The sequence below is a fragment of the Scophthalmus maximus genome, chromosome 4 (genome assembly GCF_022379125.1).
Source record: "Scophthalmus maximus strain ysfricsl-2021 chromosome 4, ASM2237912v1, whole genome shotgun sequence".
NCBI classification, from domain to species: Eukaryota; Metazoa; Chordata; class Actinopteri; order Pleuronectiformes; family Scophthalmidae; genus Scophthalmus; species Scophthalmus maximus.
Genome location: NC_061518.1, coordinates 9,474,256 through 9,500,000, shown reverse-complemented (window position 1 = coordinate 9,500,000; position 25,745 = coordinate 9,474,256). Strand labels below are relative to the sequence as shown.

The 25,745-nt window shown below is 37.9% G+C and overlaps 1 protein-coding gene across 3 annotated transcripts in view; it reads left to right on the top strand.

Moving 5' to 3' along the window:
- Positions 1-25,745, top strand: part of gpc6a (glypican 6a) — a 140,588-nt gene that overhangs the window by 3,379 nt on the left and 111,464 nt on the right. Inside the window, exon 1 of one of the 3 annotated variants that reach the window (XM_035628091.2) lies at positions 21,943-22,656. The exons of 1 other annotated variant lie outside the window; for it this stretch is intronic. In XM_035628091.2, the coding sequence (XP_035483984.2) occupies positions 22,497-22,656 (160 nt within the window). In that variant the 5' untranslated portion in view covers positions 21,943-22,496. Of the gene's footprint in view, positions 1-21,942; positions 22,657-25,745 lie in introns of those variants that run through there. One more of the 3 variants, XM_035628092.2, reaches the window with a different exon arrangement.

Below are 25,745 nucleotides of genomic sequence, written 5' to 3'. Positions count from 1 at the left end.
AACCCCCCTCAGTCATAGTGTAGTTTGCTAGCATGTCTATTAACGTGTCAGTGAGTGATGTTTACAACCTGCAGTGCACGCGCAGTGTCGTGAGGTGCGGTCCGCCCCATTTTTTTGTTTTCAATTTACAGAACCGGGATTGTGAGGATATATACGCTGATTTTTACAAAATATGTAAAATCTCTTACTGCCTCTTTAATCTGGAAATGAAACAGATACAACACTTGGCATGGTACTAGAATGGAGTGACGCCATTTCACCTATGCAACTTAAAAGAGGATTAGCATTTATTATACATTTCATTATGATCAATGCTTATTTTTCATGTTGGGGCAGATTACTGTAGATGTCATATATATTCATGTGGCATCTAAGAGGGGTAATTGCATTAATATATATGCTGAGCATCATTAGCAGTGACCTATTCCACTTCCCCAGCACCCTCATCAAAATATTACACCAACATATTGTTCAATGAACACAAGCAATTTAAAGAATACATAACACAAACCAATCAGGCTCTCATTAGGTAGTAACCTGCTAAATAGAAGATGACATTCAGATTATTTGCATGCTACAGTGATGGTTCACAATGGTTAAAACTTGTTTGATGTCACTCCATTGGTGGGAGATTGGCTCTGATGTCACCTCAGGGTGCTGAGATGAATCCACAGTTTAGCATGTCTCGAGGAAAGGCTTATTCAGGCACCATGACACGGAGAGTGAAGTAGGAGGAAGAGGATAAAGAAGCTAATCTTGTCATCCTAAAGCCTGCTCCTTTTTCTGAATAACACTGCAGTATCGTAGTCGTCGTCCTGGCATTTAAATAGAAATATTATTTCTTTCACAGCTGTCTTTGCCCTGAGAGAAAGCAGACAATTTGGCATTAAGAATTCTGCAAATGTGCTGCATGTGTTTATCTGTTCTAATGACCTTAAGAGTATGGATATTGCCAGCATACTAATCACCTGTGTGTGCTGTGCTGCTGTTTTGCATTCAAATAGCTCGTCAAACACAACATGGAGGCAATACCATTTGTATTTTTTTTGTCAAATCTTGCCTATATCTGTTCAAATGAAATATAATACGGCATGCGCAAAATCTGCAAGGAAATGCCACAATGAACGAGGTAATAAAAATTTCCATTGAGCTGAAGCTCCTGTCATGATGAGATGGAGGGTACAATTAGGTTGATATACAGCGATGAAAATGTCATTTGGGGATGTTGCAGTCACATCTTGTGGATGACACAAATATGACTCATACAGAGTATAATGCATTTCAGACTTGGTGTTTGTATTTAGGCCGAAGCACATTGGTTGTCAACCACTTTTTCCACCCTTCTTATATAATATTTCCACATTTTTATACCTCATGCAATATAGTGCACATTCCTAATTTTATATATTTACTTTACAAATTGTGCCTTTAATGTCTTAATATACAATATCCCACTCATGGGACGCCTTGGTAGGGCTTGGTGTGGTTTGGTCATATTCTAGCTTCTGAATCTATCCGTGTAATGCATTTTACGATATCACTACAACAGCTGTTTTTCATTTTGTAACAGTTTAACACATACAACAGAAATGTAAATTCATACATTTTTGTCTTTTAATAAGGGAAGACACATTCAAGTGCTAAAATCTCCGCACTGTTTTCAACATAAGATTGCAGATGACAAAGTACAGCCACGCTCTAGTCCAAAGTTGTTATCATTCTCCTGTTGTCATGGAGAAAAAGTCCAAGAATGCAAATATTTCTGACTGAAACCAGGGTTATGACTGTAATCAAAAGTGTTGAAGTAACCTTTTTATTTTGGGGAAAATGTTTTTGTACAGCATATTCATTCTTTCCTCAGCATTTTGCACCATCACCTTGGTGCAAGTGTGGCTGCTCTAACTACCACTTTATAGTAACAGCCACAAACAAAAGTGGCAAACCACAGATCCATAAAAAATCACCATAAAAGCAGCACCAACAGAATATTTATTAACCTCAGAGGTGTATACTGTAGCTATTGATACATTGGTTCATTTTAAGACACTGCAACATATCCTCTGCTGGGCATGTATTATTCATACATTTTAGCAGCACATAAGCAGTTTGTAGATTTTGTTGCTGCCAATCATTGGCATTCTTTAAGTGGTCTGGCTGGTCATTGAGTGGGAGATACATGAAGGTGGGGTGCTCCATCACTCTTCTCCTCTTCCACTAAAAGGCCCTGACATATCTCCCCGGAGGCCTACAGCCAGCCTGGTGCTCTCTGTACAAAACTTAATGGCTGCTGTCACTGCACAACTCATAAACCATAGCCCGCTCAGCAGCAACCCAATTACCAGTTTTTGGAGACAATTTTGATACATGTTTCATTGTAATTGTATCGCACAATGATTGTCTCTGCTTTATTAGTTTTGTTCAAAGCAGGAATAAAAAATACCTTTTATAAACCCTTATATCGACAAGGATTATTCACCATCAAAAGAACTTTTGAGAGAAATATAATAGCTGCCTTCGACTCACTGGAAACATTTTCTTCCAAAGGACGAGCTCTGTATGTTCTTCAAATGCACATAAAGCGGGGATTATACCTCTCCAAAGTCTGAATGAAAGCAGCGTCAGGAGGCAGACTTGAAATAGAGATTAAAAAAAAAAAAACTTTATACAATAATGCAACATACAACTACTGTACATTAAACAAGAAACAGCCTAACAGTTGTACATAAGCAGAGGATTTTGACACTGGAGATCGAAATCCTGTCTGTGGAACATTTTGTACATTTTAAAGTTAAATTCATCAATCTGGTGAACTAGGCAAGATCTATAAGAACTTTATGCTCTTGTCAACGACTGTGTGCTTTGCATAAAAATAACAGTGCAGAACAATTTACTAAAATTAACAATTCATTTAAATGAACACAAATATTGAACCTGGTACCCTGGTATGTTGAGGAAATGTAGCAATTTGTATAAAATTATGAACAGATTTTTTTCTGAGTATATTGCAATATATCAGGTTATTCTTCCTCATATTTTTAAGATCATGATTCTGTCTGTATTACAATTTTCTTTTTATTTCCACTAACATACATTCTAACATACAATCTTCAAATAAATGAAAGTAGATTTTCAGACAGAGCAGCAGAGAGACTCTGTCGAATTTGGACACGCGTTACTTTCAGTATCGATACATTTTGAATAAACAGCTGATCAGCGCTCTGGAGCTGGGACTCGCCAACTTAAGATACGTTGTCAATACAACAACGCCGCATTCACAACAACAGCGCGTTCAGGGTTCTTAACCGAACTTTGATGAAACAGATGAACAGCTGTTTATGCAGCAGCGTGTCAGTCGACTCAATTACTGCAGGTAATTTGTTGCTGTTTCAAAAAGAAAACTGCAACCAGCAACACCGCGGACCAAACATACATGTTGAGAACAGCCACTACACTAGTAACTTTATTAACAACACAGCAGGGCACTCCGCCTCTCCCAACGTGAACTGAAGGGAAATGCACTTCCGTTGAACATTTAGTTGATACAGTGAACGATAGTCATGTCATATTGTTGATAAAAGTCAGATTTGTTGTTGCAAATGAATGAACTGGCTGACAACAGTGGTAGTGGCTTCTCTGTCATATTTGTGTCGTAGGTGGCATCTTAACTTGACAGACACCCCAGGCTCTTTTACCAAATGAAGACACTCTAAGTTAGAGACTGGTCTGAATTCAGAGCAGTGGGCTGCCAGACTATCTGTATGCTGTACCTCCAAATAGCTGTCTTGGGGACTGCTCTGCACTGAATCAATATCCAGTTAATTTCAGGCCACACTCTGATCCTTCAGCAGTGGCTCATACGTACAGGCCGTCTCTCTGGAGGAAAACTCGATGAGCAGAACACCTGCTCATGCTCTGTGAACACATCGAGACTCTAGATAAACCTGATGTGGGTTTGTGCAACAATGACTTGGGCTTAGTCTGCTTTCTATTATTAGCCATTTCTTTGCTAAACTGTTGATTGTTAGACATGCAACATACTGCAATGATTTCAATGTAGAGCATGTTCCAGTATCTGTCTTTTACATCTGAAATGTAATTCTGTCAACTGAGACCTAAAGTAGTTTTAATGCCAACTGAGGTCACAGTTTAATCCCATATTTGAGGTTAGAAGATTTGAAGAAACTAGCACATAAAATGCAGGAAAAAAAGCTTCAAGACATTTCTTTATACAGACAATCTGTCGTCCAACTCCTATGCAAATGTAATGTATTTAATCAATATGTGAATCTTTGTACCAGTCCATTTGCAATGAAAATATCCTAATTTCTTTCACAAGAGTTCTCTTAAAGGAAGCACTTGTGCAATTAAGCTTCTTTCACCTTAATTAATTTGTAAAAGCCAATATTGCTGTCTGCACTGCATGATTAACAAAGATAGTTAACGTGATTACTGCTTCCCATAAGCCCCAGGAACAGAGAAGCTTTTGAAGGTCTTAAATTTGTTTATTTTCCTAAAGGGCAAACTCGGCACAAAAAACTGAGATCACTTGTTGCTGGAATCAAAAACATGAAATTTTCAGGAATAGTGTATTTTTCCTCTACAATTTTCAAGTTTAAAGTGAGTATGATCACAAGTGAAGTAGAAACGGAAAATGCATTAATTTAAAAGAGATCTCGAGTCACCACTAAATTACAAACTGACAAAAATATGTTGGTTGATTTATTTATTATTTTTTTAACGCTGACATGATTATGCTTTTGAAAGTTGAGATGGAATAAACATAGAAAATATCATAATAAATATAATGAAATAACCAAAAATATAGATATATTGCAAAAATCAAATTTGTTTTTGTTGCTTTATTTTGCATTTTGAACTCCAAAACAAAATGTGTCTCAAAGATAGATCGATGTTTGTAGATGTTCGACATTTTCGAGTATTTATGGATTTCCATCATCTTACAAGAAATTCTCCAGCATTGGAATGAGTTTCTGCAGTAGAAATATATATTTTTTGATTGATAATCTTTGAACTAAATGTACGGTGTGACAGAGGCTAATGGGGTGAAGCAAGAAAAAAGCAGGAAGGGGAAAACAAGCAATAGAAAATGATGAATGTAACCCAGCTGTTAGCCAAGGCAGGAGGTTTCTGGAACTATTGCTGATATGAAGTCGGTTTGGACGTCATCCAGGAAAGAGCTGTGTGTTATTTATGGAAACAGTGGGAATCACTCACTCATCATCAGTGGAGAAGAGAGCTTGCGAGACAACAGCAGAATTAACTGACGACAAAGAGTTTGGGGGATTTAAGGTGGTTGGAGCCAACTCCATTAATTTCACTTGTATTGTCAAATACTGTCCAGTGTCCATTTTAGCAATGTGTGTCTATGATGGTGTGGCAATGTCAAATACATTGTCCTAGTATGTAGATGTTTTTGTGAACTAATATGAGCTAATATGGCTAATATGAGCTAATATGGCACATATTCTCTGTAGTTCGCTTATATTTTATTTTATTTTGATTATGACCATACTGGATTTTTAACCAACAATTCACCATGTTTTATTGTGGAATTATTAATTATCACAAATGTTAATGATTATAATACAGTAATAAAAATAATGAATGAATTATAAGAAATATGTTCTTGATACAGAGAAGCCTAGGATGAATTTACATCAGGAAAGGCAGAAAATGTCTGTACTTACAAGCATGACTGAATGAATATCTGAAATTGACTTTTTAATCATCTTAAAACGTAATGCCGCCATCATTTGCGATCTTTCTGGAAGCAGTGCTTACACATTTCTTTTTCAATCTCGACCTTTATTTAGTACATAAATAAAAGCATTGTAATAACTAATGTACTGTTTTTTAATGTGTCTTCACCCAATGAGATGGACTAAATAATGGACACTGGTCATTAAAATGCAACCAGTGCTTGTGTGAACAGCCTTACTTTACTTTATATAATTTATTTGGTTAAAGTTATGATTCAAATAGGTATTGCTTATGATACAGTAACATTTTTTCAAATCAACAGATTGCATAAAGGGTTTACCACTTTAAATCTGTATTATTCACCTTGAAATTTTAAAGAAGTTCTAGTTTAGTAGAATGCATGGCTAGTAAGCTCCCTGCTTAGCTGAATTGCTGGCTGACTGCAGATCAGCCTGTTAGCATTGTCAACATAGTAGATAGCCTGCTATGCAGGTCTCACAGAGCAGAAACCAGCCAATTTACAACATGCATGATGTGTACTTTACTTTTGGAAAAACATATATTAATTACTTGATAATGTGCATACCTACCTAAATGTCTGTGACTTTTAAACAACTTTTTGAGAACAACGACATTTTGGTATGCGAGTTATAGCTTCCTTACTCTGTGCAGCATTGCAGATTTTTACTTATTTTTATTGTCATTTATATATTTTTCACCCATGTGATGCTGTGGGGAAACAGAAAAGGTAAAGCTGGTGCTATTTTTATATTCAGAGGATTAGTTGCAAGGCAACATGGTGAAAACACAATTTATATGGAGCGGTAATTTCACATTTTTTGTCTTGTTTACCGGTATTCACTCTAATACAATGCTGTGGCAAATAAAAGGTCAAGGAAAAGTTGGGTCTTCATTCTTTTTGCCTGACTAAACATCACCACCAGAAAGACCCCTTGGCTGAGTCTACTTTAGTTCGCAGCATTGTGTGAATGCCACATTCATTCAGTTTTACATGTGAGACAATTAAATTAATCAAACAGAATATCTTATAAAAAAATAATCTTACGGTAATATATTATACAATCTGTAGACTTGCAAAATACAGTTTGAAAGTAACCCTCTCACCACTTAACGCAATACAGCCCCACAAACTACGTCCTCAAAAATACTTCTCAAAACTCTTCTCAAAAGCATTTTCACCAAAACGGAAGATCATAACCTTCATGAAGTTAATATTTCTTACAGGAACGTTGTATTAGACTACCATAGTGTCCCTAATAAAATTACAATTGAGTGAATACAAGCACCCAAATCTGTGTGCGCATGCATATTTAAATTTAGGAATAGGGCCGACAAATCTACCCATTTATCTGAAAGGCAAGACTTTGACTTGGTTAAGTTTTTAATATTTATAACATGAAAAATGGATCACTAACGTGTCTCTGCAACCAACAGCAGTGTATCACAGTCTGCACAGGTGCTGGTATTATTGTATCTGCTGGCACATCAGTCTGTAAGGTGGTTTTTAACATTCTTATTAGTCAATTAATTGTACATCTTTATGGGAGGGCTTGTATTGTAAATTCAGCTGCCATTATCTACTTGATAAATATCAGTGAAAAGACAGCAGTTATTTTAGTTTCTTCACAGTTTTCCACTGCTACAACCCAAATTTCCTCTTGGATTTCACCAGAAATGCTTGAGTATTAACTGAAAAAACAGTCATAACACCATTACCCAATACGAACAGCAACTATCAGCGTGTAAAATAATCGATTAGAAATCCAGCCAAAAGAAGAACATTTTTGAATTACTGCTGTTGTGCATTTTTATGAATTCTCTTTGTTGGGCTGTCTGTTAGGGAGTAAAGGAAAATTGGATCTTAAAATATGTGGTTTGCTCTCGGTGTCCTTGCCAAATAAAATAACTTCCCTTATTTATACCCAGTCATGGCTTCAGATATTAAGGAAGACAGTGCTGCACAGGTTTTTCAATAAGTTCTAGAGTCTCTCTCTCTCTCTTTTTGCTTTACTTTTCCTCCACCAACTACTGTATATTTTGCCGGGGAAAGTACTGTGTGGACTCATAACAGATTTATTTGCAGTCACATGCATTCAGAATTTATTTTTTAATATACACTGCAGACAAATGCAAAGATGAATACCTTTAGCCACAGAAGAGAACTACCTACTTATACATGTATACATCATATATACAAATTTACATCATTTTAGTGATATAGAGTTAGTTCTCTGGTCTCAGAATGGTTTCCTTTTTTGACTTTATTGCTCTCGTCTGAGTTATAGCTGGAGCAAAATGAATGAAATGAAAATAATACCAGCCATGAAAGGCCATGATGAACAAAAACTGCAGAAGAGTTACTGGTTCTCTTGAACCTTAAAGAGTTCAAAATTTCAACAGATTTTGAAATGACCTTGCATTGCCATAGAAGATATTGTTTGGCAACCTCTGGCACCAGCTGCCACCAAATTTGCTAAACGGAAAATTAAAAATTACGAAATGATTATGCCTTTTTATTTTGACATGTTTCAGATACCATGCTAGTGACCTGTAAATGGGTTGTATAGTAACTAGCGACAATCATCTGAAAACGTAAAGCTGCCCTCATTTGCGATCCTTGTTTAAGTCGTCTAAGAAAAAGTTCAACCTTCTGTTCACAGACATAAAAGCATTGTAATAACTTATGTACTGTTTGTTTGATTGTGTGTGTGCTCACCTACAGCTGGTGTCCATTGATAACTGTGGTGACATACAAAACATTAAGCACCAAGGAAATTGGATTAGCTGGCCAGTGAATGGTGTTTCCCGTTGATAGTTCTGTAGATTTATGTATCTGACGACCTCCTCTATTAGGGTCCTGTAATACAATTCTGAGTGATACAAATACACCTGGGAGCAGGCTTTGTCTTATTTTTTTTTACCACTAGTTGTTTTTGGAGGTAGTCGTCTGATGTCTTTACTGGTGAAGGGGATAATTGTCTTGGCAGAGACCAGACACATTTAATCCACCTCCTCAGTTTCCACTGTGCTTCCATTTGTGTTGTGATGTTTTGCAGCAGGGGAGCAGGTTAGATATAATTTCAGCCATTTTTTATCTTAGAAATAGAAATATATTCTGTCTGTATTTTTTAAATCTCTGAAATGATATCAAGTAGATCAGTGTTTAGGAATTTTCCCATACTCATAACACCTCTATGGATTCTTTTTCTTGCAACGCTGTAGAACTATTATCTATCTCTTTTTCGCTTATTTTAATTGCTTACAGCAGCAACCTCAGCATTAGCAGCCATGGCATAATCTTGTCCTTAAGCTTGGCTTCTTCAGCAGAAGTTGCCTTTCATTACCCAATGCAGATTCCCTGAGAGCTAAACTTCACTGTTGACCCCTAATAATACAGCTTTTACTAGAATTCCCTCTGAGCACACAATTTATTATGCTCCTTGTTACACTTTTGCTATTACACCTTCAGAGTAGGCAATCACGCCCTCTCTTATGTAGCTGCAAACAAGGATAACTCCATTACCTCACTTGTGTGCTTCACTGGGAAACTGTTATTCACAGCATGCCGTGAAGCAGCTTTTTGGGAGATTTTCTTGTCCCTATAAGTCTAATTTGATATTGGAGGTATATTTTCTGCTTCAGCAGATTACTTGTTTTGTAACTGAAGAGGAAAGATGTTCAGGCACTAATAGACTTCACAACCGAAAATGATTGTCTCTTGTTTTACGAAGCAAAGAAGAACTGTTTTGCCTTTTTGCCAATAGATCAGCATTTTTAAGGCCTGTCATTATTAAAAGAGTTTTCTATTTCCATTTGATAATCAGGATCAAACAACTTTCAGTCGTCATTTGTTTTACTAGTTGTTATGATGTCAGGCTAATGTAAATTTCAATTGCATGTCACTGAACCAGATGTGCTGACAGCCGATTTCTAGCCACTCTGGTATCTATAACGGCTCCAAATTATGCATTTGAAGTTCAAGGCTTCCCCTGTCACATCTGTAAAGGTCAGTGAAATCTCTGGTGTTCAGGGATGATCTGATGCATGATTATTTTTTTCATTCTAAGCTCCACAGAGTATGAAAGGCCAACCTTGTCATTGGAAAGGAGATACAGGAATGAACCCTTTCAGGTGAGACTAAATAAAGAACTGGAGAAGAGCCAGGGACTGAAACTTGATCCCCTTGGATTTTCCCCACTGAAGAGATGATGACAAAATCCTGGGTTTATGGTTGTGTTTCCTGTTATTATCATGTTAATCATGGATTCACGTTTTGTTTAATGAGTTTTCTCTCACACTAATGTCATCATCTTCTTTATTTTTGAGTAGCAAAAAGGTTGTAAATATTCATGCAGGTGTGTATGTAAACCGCACTAACTTACAGATGAAAAGCATATTGGTTTTCATCTGATCATAACTCACTATTCAAATGTTAGTAACTTTAATAACATTTGTTGTTTGCTTGAATAGCTGATCTATGAATTGAAAAATGTACTCTTAATCAATACTGATGACAGTACTCTGAATATCTTTGGTTTTAAAACACCTGGTTTGATACCAGACTAGAATTATCCGTCATGCTCAGCCATAATCTGTGATACTTTACATATTTATGTACTGAAGTTTAAGTTGAGCATGGACAGGAGAGTCTTACAGGAAAGGGAGACAAACCTGACAGAGAAGATCAAAATTCTGAGGATGATGCTCCTGAAAAATTTCTTTCTGGAAGTAGGAAGGACAAGTTGACAGTGTCTAAAATAAAAGGTCTGCATTTATATGGTGTTTCTCTGGTCTTATCGACCACTGAAAGATTGCTTTACAGTACTAGTTATATTCAACCATTAACATGCTGGTTAGTGAACAACCTTGCTCAACCTTCTTAGCCACATCAGCTGCACAAGGCTGAAAGGAAAAGACTATGAAGTTTGGCTGGAAGAATAAAAATGAGGAGTTTAAGGAAAAAGAAAAGCCCCTACTTGTCACAATGATGACAGCTGTAACATTTCACCAAAACTGTCATCATCAGTATTTCATTTATAGCAGTGGAAAAATGAGTATGGCATTTGTCAAAGAATGGAAATCTCTAGAGATGCAAGTCAACAAGAAATTCAGCAGTGAATACATTTAAAACATTTTTAGAACTAGTCCCAGATGCTTGAAGAAACATTAGATTTAAAAAATAAAACATTTTTAACAGTGAAATTGTGTTAAAGCAATCTGAAAACTTCAAAAAAAACAACCATCAAAGCACTAAATTCTAAAATAACCCAACACTGTCGGATTATCTGTAAACTCCCAAGATATGCCAGTCGTGAATGAAGAATGAAGGAGGAAAATCTGATGCCTACAGACAGAGCAGCTCATAAATACATAAATCAAAACCATCAACCCAGATTGATCCAAAACAGTCACTTCTTACCTAAATGTATCCTTGTTTATGACCCAGATGGCAAGATGCTTTGAGATCTTTTATTTTGATATGAGAAGTGTAATAATATTTTTGTTTTTTTATGAGTCTATGGCACAACAAATTAGGCTATGGCTTTTTTTTGTTGGACTCATAAAAAAACAAAAATATTTGACCAGGTTGGTGTGGGAGTTGGTTAGTTACAGTGCTAAAGCATCAACTGAACCTGTTTTACAAAAAAAACTTGCCCAAACCAAGTGCATCAATGTAGGGTGATGTATTAAAAGGACCACGATTCCCTAAGCAAAATAAACCAAGATATTACCAGAGGTTGCCTCACACCTTTCCAAACTGTATCCTTACATGAGAAATCTATTTGAAGATACAGTATCTAGAATCTAACAGACTCTGATTTTGCCTACCATGTTGCTTCCTCCAAGAGAAGATTAACCACCCTCAGAAACCTGGCTGTGCAGTGTCCCAAATTACACTCCATTCATTAATTCTCATGGAGATCTCGCAGTTTACCAAGTTTTCAGTTTATTACTCTGTGCACTGACATAGCCAGGAGCAGGGTACTGTTTTCACCTCTGTCTGTGTGTGTACAAAGTCCCTCAAAAACACATGGATGTATTTTCATCAGAGTTGGTGGGAATACTACTTGGTAGGGTTTGTCCACATGATTAACTTTGGGTGCTGATCTGCAGAGAAGGGTCGGTGTAAGGATGAGGTCTACCGGCTGTGAACTGTACACTGCGTTAACGGCGATTCTGCTTGCCTGCCGAGGAGTAACAACTGGATTTTTTAATGGGCCACCAACGAGTATGCGATTTCTCCCCGGTGCTTCCGAGGGTCAGTCTGACTTTAACAGACAAGTCAATGTCAACACATTTATCTGCCAGTTCTAATCAGACAGGGACAGCGACAGACAGTAAGTGGAAAAAGCACTGCACAAGGCTCTACAATGAAGCAATGGCACAGAAAACTGTTAGAGATATTTTAAATTGTGACAAAAAAGTATCTGTATGAAACTGTGACTGGACAAAAATAATATACATAGTGTATTTATAGTAGAGCCTGACCAATATGGATTTTTGGGGGCAGATGCCGATATTAGGGCGTAAAATATTTCCGATACGTAATATATTCCGATTGGCTGAAATATACATTAAAATGAATTCTGGTAATGACTCCTCAAATATCGTTATCAAACCCTTATGACCAAAAAATGTAATTGAGGCTTTATTTTTTAAAGTTTAGCAATTCAATTTATCATAAATAACTATGAATGAAAAGAAAACACAGATACAACCAAATATATATATAACTTGAATAAGAAAATAAACATCCTCTATTTCATGTAAAATGATAACACAAATCCACATCTTTTCAGTTTTGTGTGTTCTGTATAATAACATTTTCCATATCTGCAAATATAAATACTTATACTGATATGTCTGTGACAGGTTCATATCGGTCAATATATTGGTTGGCTTTTATACATAGTAGCCTATATGCAATGCGTTCTGGGTATGCATCATAGCTTTGATCCCTATCACCCTCAAGTGTGTCATTAATGAGCAGAGTCTTGTGGATGTACATCTGAGACATGGTATTTATCAGCTGTTATGTTGAGGTAATGGATACGAATTGCATCTTGCAGTGGGCCGTGCATCTAGTCGTCTTTGGGATGTGCACAAAAGAAAATTCTTTGGCACCTAGGACCATATCTCCACTTGACACATTTTCCTTTATCTGTTATTAAAACACAAATAAATGTACTGACAGAAAAACATTATATGATGAATAACTGCAGTTATGTTATGTAGCATTAATGTGCATTTACACTGCATGAGAATAAACCTTAGGTGAGTCCATATAACCTGCAGATTTTAGTACAGGTTCATGTATCTGTTTGACAGATTAACTGGAAAAAAGATGTCTGTGTTGTTGGTTGTTTGTATATACAGTACAAAGCTAAATTACACTGGCTGGTAGCACGAACTGGGGCTGAAGTACATAAACTTACACTAGAGGGACAAAATACAAATTGATGAAGTGCTTTTTTGAGCTTTTATAAAAAAAAAATCAACAAACTATTGATGCTTAGTGACCTATATAACAAAGGGGACAAAACAAGTTTAATTTTGCCAGTTGCTAACTTTCTGCCATTTGGTGCTCAACGGGGTAGTATGCAATTGTTTTTTCAGAGATTCTTTTTTTTCTAATGACAGTTGTTATTCAAATAAGGTTGCCAAAAGACTTGAAACTACAATAGTTAAGTTAACGGCTATAGAACCAAAAATAAACAGTGAGCTGTAAGATGTTGTAAGAGTCCATAAGGCCCTGAGGTGAGCTGCAGAATTGGGTCATTCTCTGCAGGTTCATCACTGTAGGGAGGGAAATTCACATTACACATATGATTGAATGTTGAAAGAAAATGAATAAAGCCACCTAATAATTATGCACAGTATAGTATCAGCAATTGGTTTTCAGGAAAACTGTAAAATGTAGATATTATCAAACAGTAGAGACATTGTTAGGTGGCGTGTGGATTATAATGCTTTAAGGATAAAGTAAATGTGGGGGTCCTGTTGAGTGTGTGTGTGTGTGTGTGTGTGTGTGTGTGTGTGTGTGTGTGTGTGTGTGTGTGTGTGTGTGTGTGTGTGTGTGTGTGTGTGTGTGTGTGTGTGTGTGTGTGTGTGTGTGTGTGTGTGTGTGTGTGTGTGTGTGTGTGTGTGTGTGTGTGTGTGTGTGTGTGTGTGTGTGTGATAATTCTAATCTGCTGACTTGACTGGTTGAGTATCGCAACTGAATAAAATCTTGTTTTTATTTATCTTTTTTTGAATTCCAACCTCAATCTCTGCATCAAGATAAAGCCCTGCAATCTCAGATTGAAATTTATAAAATACATTTTTTCCTTGAGGCAGGAAATGGCTCCACCTCAGTCGAGAGGCAAATAAATTGTCTGTGCGGACGTCTGCACTGACATTATGCAAAATGTGATGCTGCTGTCTTGTTCACTTGCCACACGTTTAGCATGTATGCGTTATTGCTTTGACTTTACTGGACTTGACCGGACTTAAACTGCTGGGGAAGTATTCACAAACAATCTGAGGACAGCCTTATTTTTCTTTTTAACCGAGGAAGTGAGTCGCCAGTGTAGGTCAATGTGAGTGAGAGGGGGAAGTGATACAGTTAAAATGGGTGAAAATGTGGCTAATTGCGTTGCAGATTTAAGGTGTGCCCCATAATTTTTTTTGCTTGTTCCCATAAAACTTTTAACAGCTAGCTTTTAACCCTATAGTAATTGGTACAGTAAGGATGCACATGGCTTTGGCAGCCCCTTGAATCCCTTAAGCTACAATGTGGTGCATAACGTTTTTAAATTGTTGCTACATACCAGGCCAAAACCAACAGACTGTCTATGCAAATAATATAGGAGAATGGATTTCTTCTTCTAATGCAGTGATCGCAGCTACTATGTCACAGTGGTACTGTGAAACATCTGCCTTGCTTCTCACTGCAAGTCTGTATTTGTTCACCAAACTACAGTGCAGAAGTCTTGCTCTTTTGACTGAGGTTTTTATGGTGTTAACACATCGGCCCAGGATAGTTCAGAGCAATTTCACTGTTGGAAATTCTCCTTTTATGTTTCTCTGGACAGTGTTTCCTTGCTAAGCTGTGCCAGAGGGATAAGTTCTGGTAGCTGCATGTAGGTGTGTTCCCAGGAAAAAAAAAATACAGACAAGAAACCATCACGTCTGTCAGGATAAAGATAACCCACTTCCATTTGTTAACTATGACCGCTAGAGTCTCTCTTAAATCTCGGCTGAACAATTGAGTGCATTTTTGCATGGAATAGGATTTGACCACCCTTTTTCCATATCTTATATTGCAGTCCCTCTGAGGTAGGTAATGCTTCAGAGCCAGTGTGGACGGAGGGGATAATAACAGCAACTGACAGCTTATTCTTAGTGCTGCATTAAGACTTAAAAAGATCCAAACCTATCCTTTAAGAAAGAAGTTATCCATCTTATCACGAATTGGCCATCCCAAAGAACTATAGCAACAAAATCTATTCACACACAAGCCTTTTTCCTCTGTACAAATATTAATGAGCTACATTTGCAAAACTTTTGTATGTCAGATAATGAAGTACTGTCTCGTGGCTGATGGAATGTTTTATCTGCTCAGTGGTTACCATGGTAATTGTAGCACTGCATTATATTTGCACTTAGTTTCTCCTGGGGGTAAACATAAGTTTTACATTAGTGATGTGGGACCAGTCATAACCTGCATGTTGGCTGTTGTACTGGTCCTGTCATAACTAATATGGCCACCAGAGGTCACTTAACAATAAAATATAACTACGACTCGCAATAAGCTGCTTGCACATATTACCTATGGGCTTGTTTTTTTTTACAGGAAGACAGTTGTACACTCACCACATCAATAATGTATTATGGAAAACTGACCTTTGATCTGCCATTAATATTCCAGTCACATCTCTGCTGACATCTTGTGAGAGAGCCACTTAACGTGATTAACGTTACTGTTCATCAGCCATAAATATCTTGTTAAGGTGTGAATATAGCAAAGCTATCAGCCAGCCCATGTGTTGCCTTATTGCCTGATAAATGCAACAGTTTTTATCGTATTAGTTCCTATCAATATCTATGGACAGAGACTGTGTAATAGGAACAACAATGTGCTCCATGATCAAGGTACTTGAAAAAAAATATTGTACATCAAGATATAAGACTATTTTCCTGAATATTACTTTTGAGGGTCTACATCACAATAATTTACATTTGATTACTTGACAATTATTAATCATTCACAACATCAGATGAGTGTTGCATTATGGATTGTTTGTACCTCTATTGTTGCTAGGCTAGCAAGATTCTTCAAGTCTATACGCAGTGGGTTTTTTTTTAGAGTGATTCAGCTCTCAGGGAAGTCTAGTTCAACTTATAAGGAGTTCTGATGTTTCCTGACCAGTGAAAATAAGCCAAAAGCATCTCCTGTTGTCTTTTTGGCATACCAGGCTGTGAATGTGGAGAGACTCAGATCATACTGAACACCATAAAGTCCAGTGTAAAATGTGCTCCACTTGTATATATTAAAGCCACAAATTTTGATATAATGATCATTACTTTTCCTCCTTAGTCACACTCCCTGTAAGTTGTCAGACGCTATTTACAATAAGATTCAGATCCCTAATTACCAGGCCTCAGGACATCATTAATTAGCTCCAAACAGTTTTCATCCCAGGAAAACAACCACCTGAAACTATTTTGAATTATGTATGATACATAAAAATGGCTCACACTGCAATAATTTGAATAAATTACAAAGGATTAAGTGAACACGAAGTATCAGAGAACACAAAGTGTTCTGTTAAGAATCAGAGGAAACAAACTTGAACAAACATCACAGCATGTTAACCTGGCACATTTAATTTGAATAAGAATGGAAATGCAAAGTTTATGCTGGGGAAAAGCACTTTGTATTGGAGAACACTCTTATTAGCTAGTTTCTAATGAATACCAAATTTTTCTGATGCTCCTGAAATCGTTGACTGTGGTGAGGTTCATCAGTCTGGCACGCTCAAACAAAGCCTGATCCAAAACAAAGAAATTTGCCGAAACGATAGGTGTTACAGGTCTGCTTGTTTGATCTAAATAATGCCTGTCAACAACAGATTGATGCTGCTCTGACATGACCTTTTCCATGATGTGTGAAAATGATTAAGGGCTGGACATACTGGGATTTAACATTTGAGCCAGCATGCAGTTTATTGATTGTGTCTTCACATCTGAAATCATTATCCGGTGGAGACTTCTTGGAATATATATTTGATTCTATTTGGATCACTCTTTATTCTTCAGTATACACTGCTTTGGCATGGCTACTGCTAAGATATATACAAATCATCTCCACAGTTTAATTAGATATACATATTTAAGTGCAGCATTCAGACAGCGTCAGACATTTTCCGACCATATGTTTACAATATGAAATCACTCCTTGGAATACAGCAAGAAATTACGAGACTGTCCTCCACCAAAAGAACTACCACATAGGTTGTTTTACAAGCAGCTTATCACGATGTATGGTCAGCGGTAGACAACCGTTGACCTGATAAGTCCGTCTAGTTTGTGTATTTTAATGGATTTGCTTATATTCTGTAAATTAATTGTGCTGATTCTCTATCATGACACCCTAACCATAACCCTTACCTTTATAAGATCATCAACCAAGCGTTGGTAAAGCAAATAAAGCCCCACAATACCGTGAGGTGAGAAGTATTTGTGGCGTACGTCCTGTCACCGGTAGCGGTGCTAATTTAAGAAACGGTCGAATTTGTCGTATAAGAGCACATACGACATAGTTTGTGAGTCGGAGGGCTTGTCGGAAATTACACACAAACGGCCTTATGGCTGAATTACAAACCACATTCAAATGTTCTGGAATATTTTTCACTTTGAAAATACTACTACTAAGCTCACGGTGAAACACCCCCTCCAACAACTGCATGGCTCCAAACCCATTGAATGAATGGCCTTGATTTCCTTGACTGCACTTTGGGTAATGGCTGAAAAAGATAAGATTCTCTTGGTAGGGTGTTTTGGTTCAGCTGTAGAGAAAGGATGTGGGCCGTGAACTATTGCTCCATAAGTTTCAAAATATTCTGTTAAGATTATTTGGAGATATGATTAGGATATCTGTGTCTCCTCCATGTGGAGATATTCCAGGCATATTGAACAGGACGAGGGCCCTGGGACACACCAGAGGTACATTTTATCTGGGGATTGCAGGGCGTGGGAATGGCGATATCAACAGGAGGCTGTAGGACATGGTTGGGGAAACAGATGCTAAACTGTTCACTCCGCTGCTACCAAGACATGTTGTTGGATACAGTGGAATAAAATAGATGAATACATCTCTAGCTCGAAATATGCACTCCCCCACACAGGAACATATAATAAGTGACACTACAAATTTCTTAAATCCTTTAAGGTGCTTTGGTGTTACTGTCAATGGGTAACAAATATGTTTGCAATGTGTAAGACAGTAAAGTTTTTGCCCTAATGAAAAAAAAACATTCTCAGCTCTCCCTCACTTTGTGAGGACTTTGCTGGAAATATATATATATATATATATATATTTTTTTTTTTTGTACAGGAATAAAAAATTCAAGGTCTTCTATCTGAGAAAAGAGTTTTGCCTCTTTACAGTAATTCCACATATTTGTCTTAAACATCCATGAATTATAAATATGTGTTTAATTATTCATGGCCTTGCTTGCTGTGCTAATGTGAACAAAGTGACCTTATTCCTCGTCTGCTAACAGTGTGTCTCACGTACAAACTATGACATTGCACGCCACACTTTTTAAACCTTGCGGTGATTTAAACTGTAAGTAAAACTTAATCACAAGCACAGTTATGGCAAAGGCTGGTACACAAGTGTGGTGCTGGATTCCTCAAATACAATGAATTGGGTATTTTCTTTTAATGTAACATGTTTTTGTTTTTGTTGTTGTTGTTGTTGTTGTTTTCACATGCAAATCAACAGTTAAGTAAGAATTGGCCACATTATCTTAAAGAGAGACAATAACAACAGTTGTGGGTGTGTTTCTACCTCATTTCGTAATCTTATCTTTACTTGTTTCAAGAACATGAATAAAATGATATTTTCCTGTAAGAACCATCGATGAGATTATAGCATTCATCCAGCCAGCCATCCATCTGCAGTATATAACGATGCCGTTAGTCAGCTGTTTGTCTTCACGGTGGCTTGTTTGCAGATTATCCATCTATTGATTCCAATTGATTGGTTGATCTATCTGCCTGCCCTGGTATGGATTCATAGTTAAAATAAAACTTTGAAACATTAATATAATATATAAATATGCCATTTAAAAAAAAGAAAGAAAGATTCCTGAAAATTCACACTGTTTTGTGAGGCAGCAGGCCTGGGAAGTGGAGGGTTTGTTTTCCCTGCGGTGCTCGGAGTATGAGTCACGATGGACCCTGTGCTGACTCCTTGTGGTGAGATATCGATCCACTACCGGGATCACCTTCTCATCATCTCTGAGCCTTATTAGCAGGGCCTTATTAGCTGAGTGGGGCTATTACAGTGCTGTGCAGATGAATCCAATGGTGAATTAGGAAAACACATTTTATCCAAGGACTACGATGCCTGACTGGCATTGCCTTTGAGAATAAGATAATACATAGCACATATTTCTTGGTTCAGTGTAATTTACACTTTCTGAGGATATTAATCACCTATTTTCATGATAATAGAAATAATCATGACATTTTTCGTTTTCAGCTGCTCTTCACAATCCTCACTAGACAGATGTTTTTCCTCCTAATCTTAAAAAACCTTGTATGAAATAATATTAAGCAATTTCATTTCATTTTCTGTTTCAGTGAGATCACATAAATGTGAGTCTGTCTTTCTCAGCAGCACCATGGTAAAGTCTACATCTCACAGAGAAAAACATATTCCTCCATCTGTTATTTGTCCTAAGATTGCGTTCACTCACATCCCACAAATATCCTAGTTTTAAACTTGATTTTGCAATAAAATGTGTTAGTTGTTACAAAAAAAATGACCGTAGCAACATTGTACTACATAGAAAATAGGTTGTGCTGCTATGCTGAAAAAATGTTGAACACATGAATTCTAGAGCACAGCACAAACGGAAAGCTGCGGCAACTTGAAGATGTAAAACATCCAGGCACAAGAAAGTAACAGCGAGGCAGGAAGAGAGATAGATCAGCAACCAAAAAGAGAGACGGAAATAAGACAGCCATTGCCCTTAAAACTGTATTTTTTTCAGGAATAGGATCTTGTAATATCAAAGTTAAAACATATTAAGGAGAGTGACTAAAATATTGCAGCATATTAGAAAAAAATGTACATATATGACAGCTCTAGATTCACCCGACAAATCCTCGACACTTGCTTAGAGATGGTTATTTTCAAGTGAGAAGCACAATGAGGAAGTAGTCTAACTAACATGTCATACATTGCCTTTGTGAGGGCGTATCTCACACAAGGGAGGCAGTAGTGCAAAATAATAGTCTTTTCATCCTATGGGTTCTAAGGTGGCAGTGGGAGTTAATGTGTGAATTACACTGTAACTTACCATCCTGTTGTCATAGCTTTATTTTACAGCAGTAGTTTCCACAATGCGCAGGCGTGCAAGATACCTGATCTCAGAAAAGTGCAAGCGGAGTCAAGGCGCAGCGTGACTAGCGCACTTGCAGCTAGTTATAGTCAGTCAACGCCGGGACATGCTCACACCCAAGAAAATCACAGAAAAGGGCAAACGTCTGGAAGTCGAGCTAGCATTCAGAGACAATAACCTGCTGCCGCCACGAGAGGGCGTAAATTGCTAAATAAATGCAAACGGGCAACACCCGATCCTTAACGGGACAGAAAGCTGCTCTGAGATCAGATATGGTGGAAGGAAACTGGATTGTCTTTCTATAAATGGGATGGTCTAATGAAACATCTTTGAACACTGTCACATTCTTTCTCAATGTAGCTGAAGATTAGGCCTCATTTCTAAGTGTCCATAAAGTGAACTGATGGGAATCCCACTACGCTTAGCAAGAGGAGTATTCCTAATGTAGAGCCTTAAAGAATTAAAAGTGTAAAATGAAATTTCTGTCAAATTTTCACGCTTATCCATAGTCAAGCACCAGCAACACATTCTTTTCTGATCTCCCCTTCAAAATTTCACAACTCTGAACTGTGGGTAATTGTACTTTTACAGTTCCTTTTTCAAGTTGATTTTAACAAGCCAGCTGTAGCTCCCCAAACCACAAAAACACACTGTGGGAGTGTTTGTAGGATCATACGCGATGCAGTCTACTTTCATACACTCTCAGGAGAAAATCTTTTATGTTATAACGAGATACTTTGCCTGTTAGATTTTCTTCATTATAACTAGAAAACTTTTCCTTTTTCTTCTTCTAACAAACTTTTCTGTTTAAAAAAAAAGCAAGGCATTTTGACAAACTCTAGTTCTGTGCTGAAAAGAAACTGCGTTATTTGTGGCTGGTAAAGTTTAAATTGGGTAAAATCATCTTCATAAATACAACACTATAAATATAAACCACCCTGCCCTATTGAAATACTGCGAAAGGTTTGTAATTTAGGCAACAGTGGGGGAATTAAGGGTCTATTTGGAGGGAGGTTGTTTCAAACACTTGAAATAACACCTGGTTTTCAGGGGTCAGAACGAAATCCGAGAATCTTGACTTTTTTTTTCCATTAACCACTACTGGAACCGATTAATCCAAATAGTTGGCGATTAAGTTACTAGTCGATTACTAATCGATTAACTGCTGCAGCTCTAAATAGCACACACAGATACTGTATGGCGCAGAGCAACTTTCAGTTTGAAATGATCAATGTGTCTGTGCCCAAAAAATGTGGACAGCTGCTGCAGTAGTCATGCCACAGGTCATTTGACAGCCATGGTATTACTGGCTGATATTCCCATAGGTCATTATCATCAAAAAGACACTGAACGGTCAGCTGGGAGTTAGTGGAACCAACTGTGGATTCATGGAAATCCTGGAAGAAATAATCGCGCGCGCGTGTGCGTGCGTGCGTGCGCGTGTGTGTGTGTGCGCGCGCGTGTGTGTGTGTGTCCCTCCCTCCCTCCCTGAGCGTCCACCCAGCACGTGTGCAGCTGTGCGCATTACTAAAGGATGCGTAAATGCGGAGGACAGTGCGCGCGCCCCTGGATGTGAGCCGCTCCACTCCGTGTTTTGCGCTGCCCTTGTGCGCTCGGCTCGCCGCGCTCCGCGTCTCCGTTGCATTCCGCTCTTCCTCACCGACACGGACGCAGCGCTTCTGTGCGTCCGGGAGAAGTTGTTGGCACACACACACACACACACACACACACACAGACACAGAGAGGGAGAGAGAGAGGGAGAGAGAGAGAGCACCAGGTAGCATCTGTCTTCCTCTAACGGATCTCTCCAGGCTGGGGCCAGTCGCACTCGGCGGGGTTGTGTGTTTGTGGTTATTTTTTCCTCCTCCCCCCCCCTTCCCTTTTTTTGAGGGGAAGATATTTTGCGATGAGGTGGACGTACCGGTATCCAAAGTGAGGAGTGTGTTTTTTGGGGGGGTTGTTGTTGTTTGTTTATTTGTTTTTTAATGGACACCTGACACCGCGCTCAGTGGAGACATCGTTCCATCAGCCTCCCCCGGATTCCTCCTCCTCCTCCTTCTTCTTCTTCTTCTCCTCCTCCTCCTCCTCCTCCTGTATCCTGCCGGAGCTCGAGACGCATCAGCCAGGATCTCACTGATGTATGCAATGTGGAAACTGCAAGTCGCCTTATGCACTCTGTCGATGCTGTCCCTGTCCTCCGGTGGTGAGAGCAAAGCGCGGAGCTGCAGCGAGGTCAGACAGGCTTACAACGCCAAAGGGTTCAGCCTCGTCAATGTTCCTCATCAGGAAATATCAGGTAGGCGAAGGCGACTGATCATCGCTGCGTTTTCGTCCTTTTCCACCACGTGTCACGTCTCATCCCCACACACACACACAGCATTCCTCTCAACCTTTGAGCATCCGATTCATCCAACATCCTTTTTTTTTTGTGAGTCAGAACATCCACATAGAGTCAATCCAAGGCATGATCCAAACTATGAGTCTGATTTTGCAGCATGCCACGTTTCACCAGATAGACTTTGTCAAAGCAATTTAAAGTATAGGCTGTATGCACCAGGTGGGTTTGTTTCAAGTATTTTGAATAAATCAAAGACAACGTCATTGAGATGAGTTGGAGACGTATGACTTTTTTTATTTTTTTATTTTTTTTTTTTAAATGTCATCATGATCCTCCCCATCTCCACATTGCTTATTGATCACTGTAAGCCGCCTGGCATTTCTCCTGTTAAGTAGACATTATAATAATGGATATAATTCCCAGAAAGCAGCTGTCATCTTTAATAATCATTACATCCATCCCCAAATATAGTTTAAGTATTTTTGTGTTTCATTTTTTAAAATATTCTACATTTAAGATGTCACCACATAAACCTTATTCAAAATTAAAGCCGGTAAAACCTGTTTTTTCTTTTGAGTGATTGTCTCTCCTCCAAGAAGTAACTTCACCCACAGCTTCTAAAAATCCTAAATAGGCTTTGGTTGAAACAAGAATCTCACTTGGTACCTCAGTGTCACCTTTTTTTAAAAAAATTTTTTAAGATGATTTAAAAATAGAGCTGTTGAAATCGAGATGGCGGAAGAGAAGGTGGCAACAGAAGATGGGTTCGGAAAACCGTCTGCGTACCTGTTGCACATATTCAACAGAAGATGAAGGGGCTTTGTTGTGTTGTATTTGTCTAAATTGTGAATACTGTTTACCAGTAGGGGGCTGTATGCACTCAGCACCAAATACTCCATATGCTGTGTGTGTGTGTGTGTGTGTGTGTGTGTGTGTGTTGGTTTTTTCCCCTCCACTTTTTGATATTCCTCAAGGCTACAACTTAGGTTTTAATTCATGCTCTTTGGTACAGCAGATATATGGTTTTATTATCTCTCATGTGGTGGTAATCACACTGTGGTCAAAGCAGGAAAGGAGATTAGTCAGTAAACATTGTCTGCTTCAGGAGAGGGAAGAGGGTGAAGCAGAGAGGCCCGAAGTTAATCCCCCTATTACCTCTAACAGACAAAATAGAGATATTGTATTGGTAATTGGCAGTGTCAGGCTGTAATTATCATAGATCCGCCTTATTTGCTTCCTACATGGTCTCGGCTAGATGAAAATTTGATAGTTTTCTTGCTGATTGAATGTGTGTGTAAAACTGTGTCAGTGGGGGATTTTGTCTATTTCAATTTCAGCTTTATCTTATTGGAATTGAAATAAATGAATCAAAAGGGTTCTTGATGGTGTCCCCGTTGACCATTTAGATAACTCGAATGAAAACCTCTATTTTTCTGAAAAACACAGCAAGTAAAGTCTGCATCAAGAGCTGTAGTGAATTCTGAAATTGCGGAAAGCAAAAGCTTTTTGTTTGTTCTGATTCTGCTCCGGTATTCGGTTTATCATTACAAAAGGAGACGTCTTCAGCAGACTTCTCAAAAACAAACAAAAGAAGAGCAGCCACTGTGGTTAGAATAATTTGTATTTTATGTTCTCAAATACTTGCATGATTCAAGTTTAAAAGCAGTAATCCAGTGCTGCCGCTTAACATTTCATTTAAATTATTTTTGTCTCTGATGTGACAGAGTTAGACCGACATGGTGGATTCTGGTGTTGCCCTCTGTTCTTTTTTCTAACCCTAACCCTTTTTGTCATCAGTGATGCAGCTTTGCACAGCGGATCCAAAGATGCCATAAACATTTGTTTAACTTTCATGAATCCCTGTTTGGAAAAAAAATTGGGCATGCAGAGTCGTCTGATTCAGTTCGACATTTGCACAACACATTTAGTACTGAAACACGAACATGGTTCATTTTACAATTTCTGACATCTGGTTTATATTTGGATTATTTATTCAGTGCTATTTGATTGTTTTAAGCTGCTTGCTTGAAGTCCAAGTTTCTGAGGCAGATTCTTGGACGTGCCACAGTTTTAGATTCTTTTTGTTTGACAGTTCAGATAGAAGTGAAAAAACATGTATCCAGTATTTAATCACATAGTCGTTGTTGGCTTCCACCTCCCGGAGAACTGGACAAGTTCCATTTACCACAGCAAGGATTTGGATTGTGTCAGATAACATTTTTATAAAATGATTCAGAAATACTTGGACGCACTTTTATTTCTTATAATTTCGAGTTTATAGTGTTTATTATTCAATCTCATGCAACATCGCCCATTTACTTGGAACTTCAGTCTGATCTGTTAGTCCCATTATTTATCAAGATGTTTTTGGGGCTGTGATCAATTCCTAATTACAATTCATACAGTCGTCCAAATGCTGTGTGTAATTGGATTTTGTTGTCTCCAAATAACCTTTGCATAAATACAACAGAGGTTATATATTGGCCTCAGGAGATGTGATAGTAGAAAACACTCAATTATGCCTAATTACCTATGCTAATAAGAACGTGTGGTAAGCTGCATGAGCAGCGTTGCCACTCATCCCTCCATCAGTTGCTGTGTCATGCTACTGGTATGCCTCTAGATACAAAACACACAGGTTTAATACGTCTGCAGAGGAGGCTTGCTCAGGTTCTAAGCTTGTATTTGCATAAGGTAATTATTTTCACAGCTCTCTGCTGCTGACAAGCTGAGCAACATTATCTAAGAGGTGACAAACACAGATATGTTTACACGGATGCTAGTTTTTGCACATTCAAAAATAATTTTTGAATCCACACTTTCACTTTATTCAAACATCAAGCTCATTTCGTTTCAATTAACTTTAAATGATTGTGAACGATTAAAAAGTTACACCTTTTTATTTCTTTATGTTTTTTTGGGGGGGCATTCTGATTAGAAGTTTCTTATTTCAGATTTTTGTCAGACCCTTTAAAATTAACAAATTTACCCAGCAACTCAACCTAATTTATATAACACCTGAGATGCAAACACAAGGTCCAAAGTGC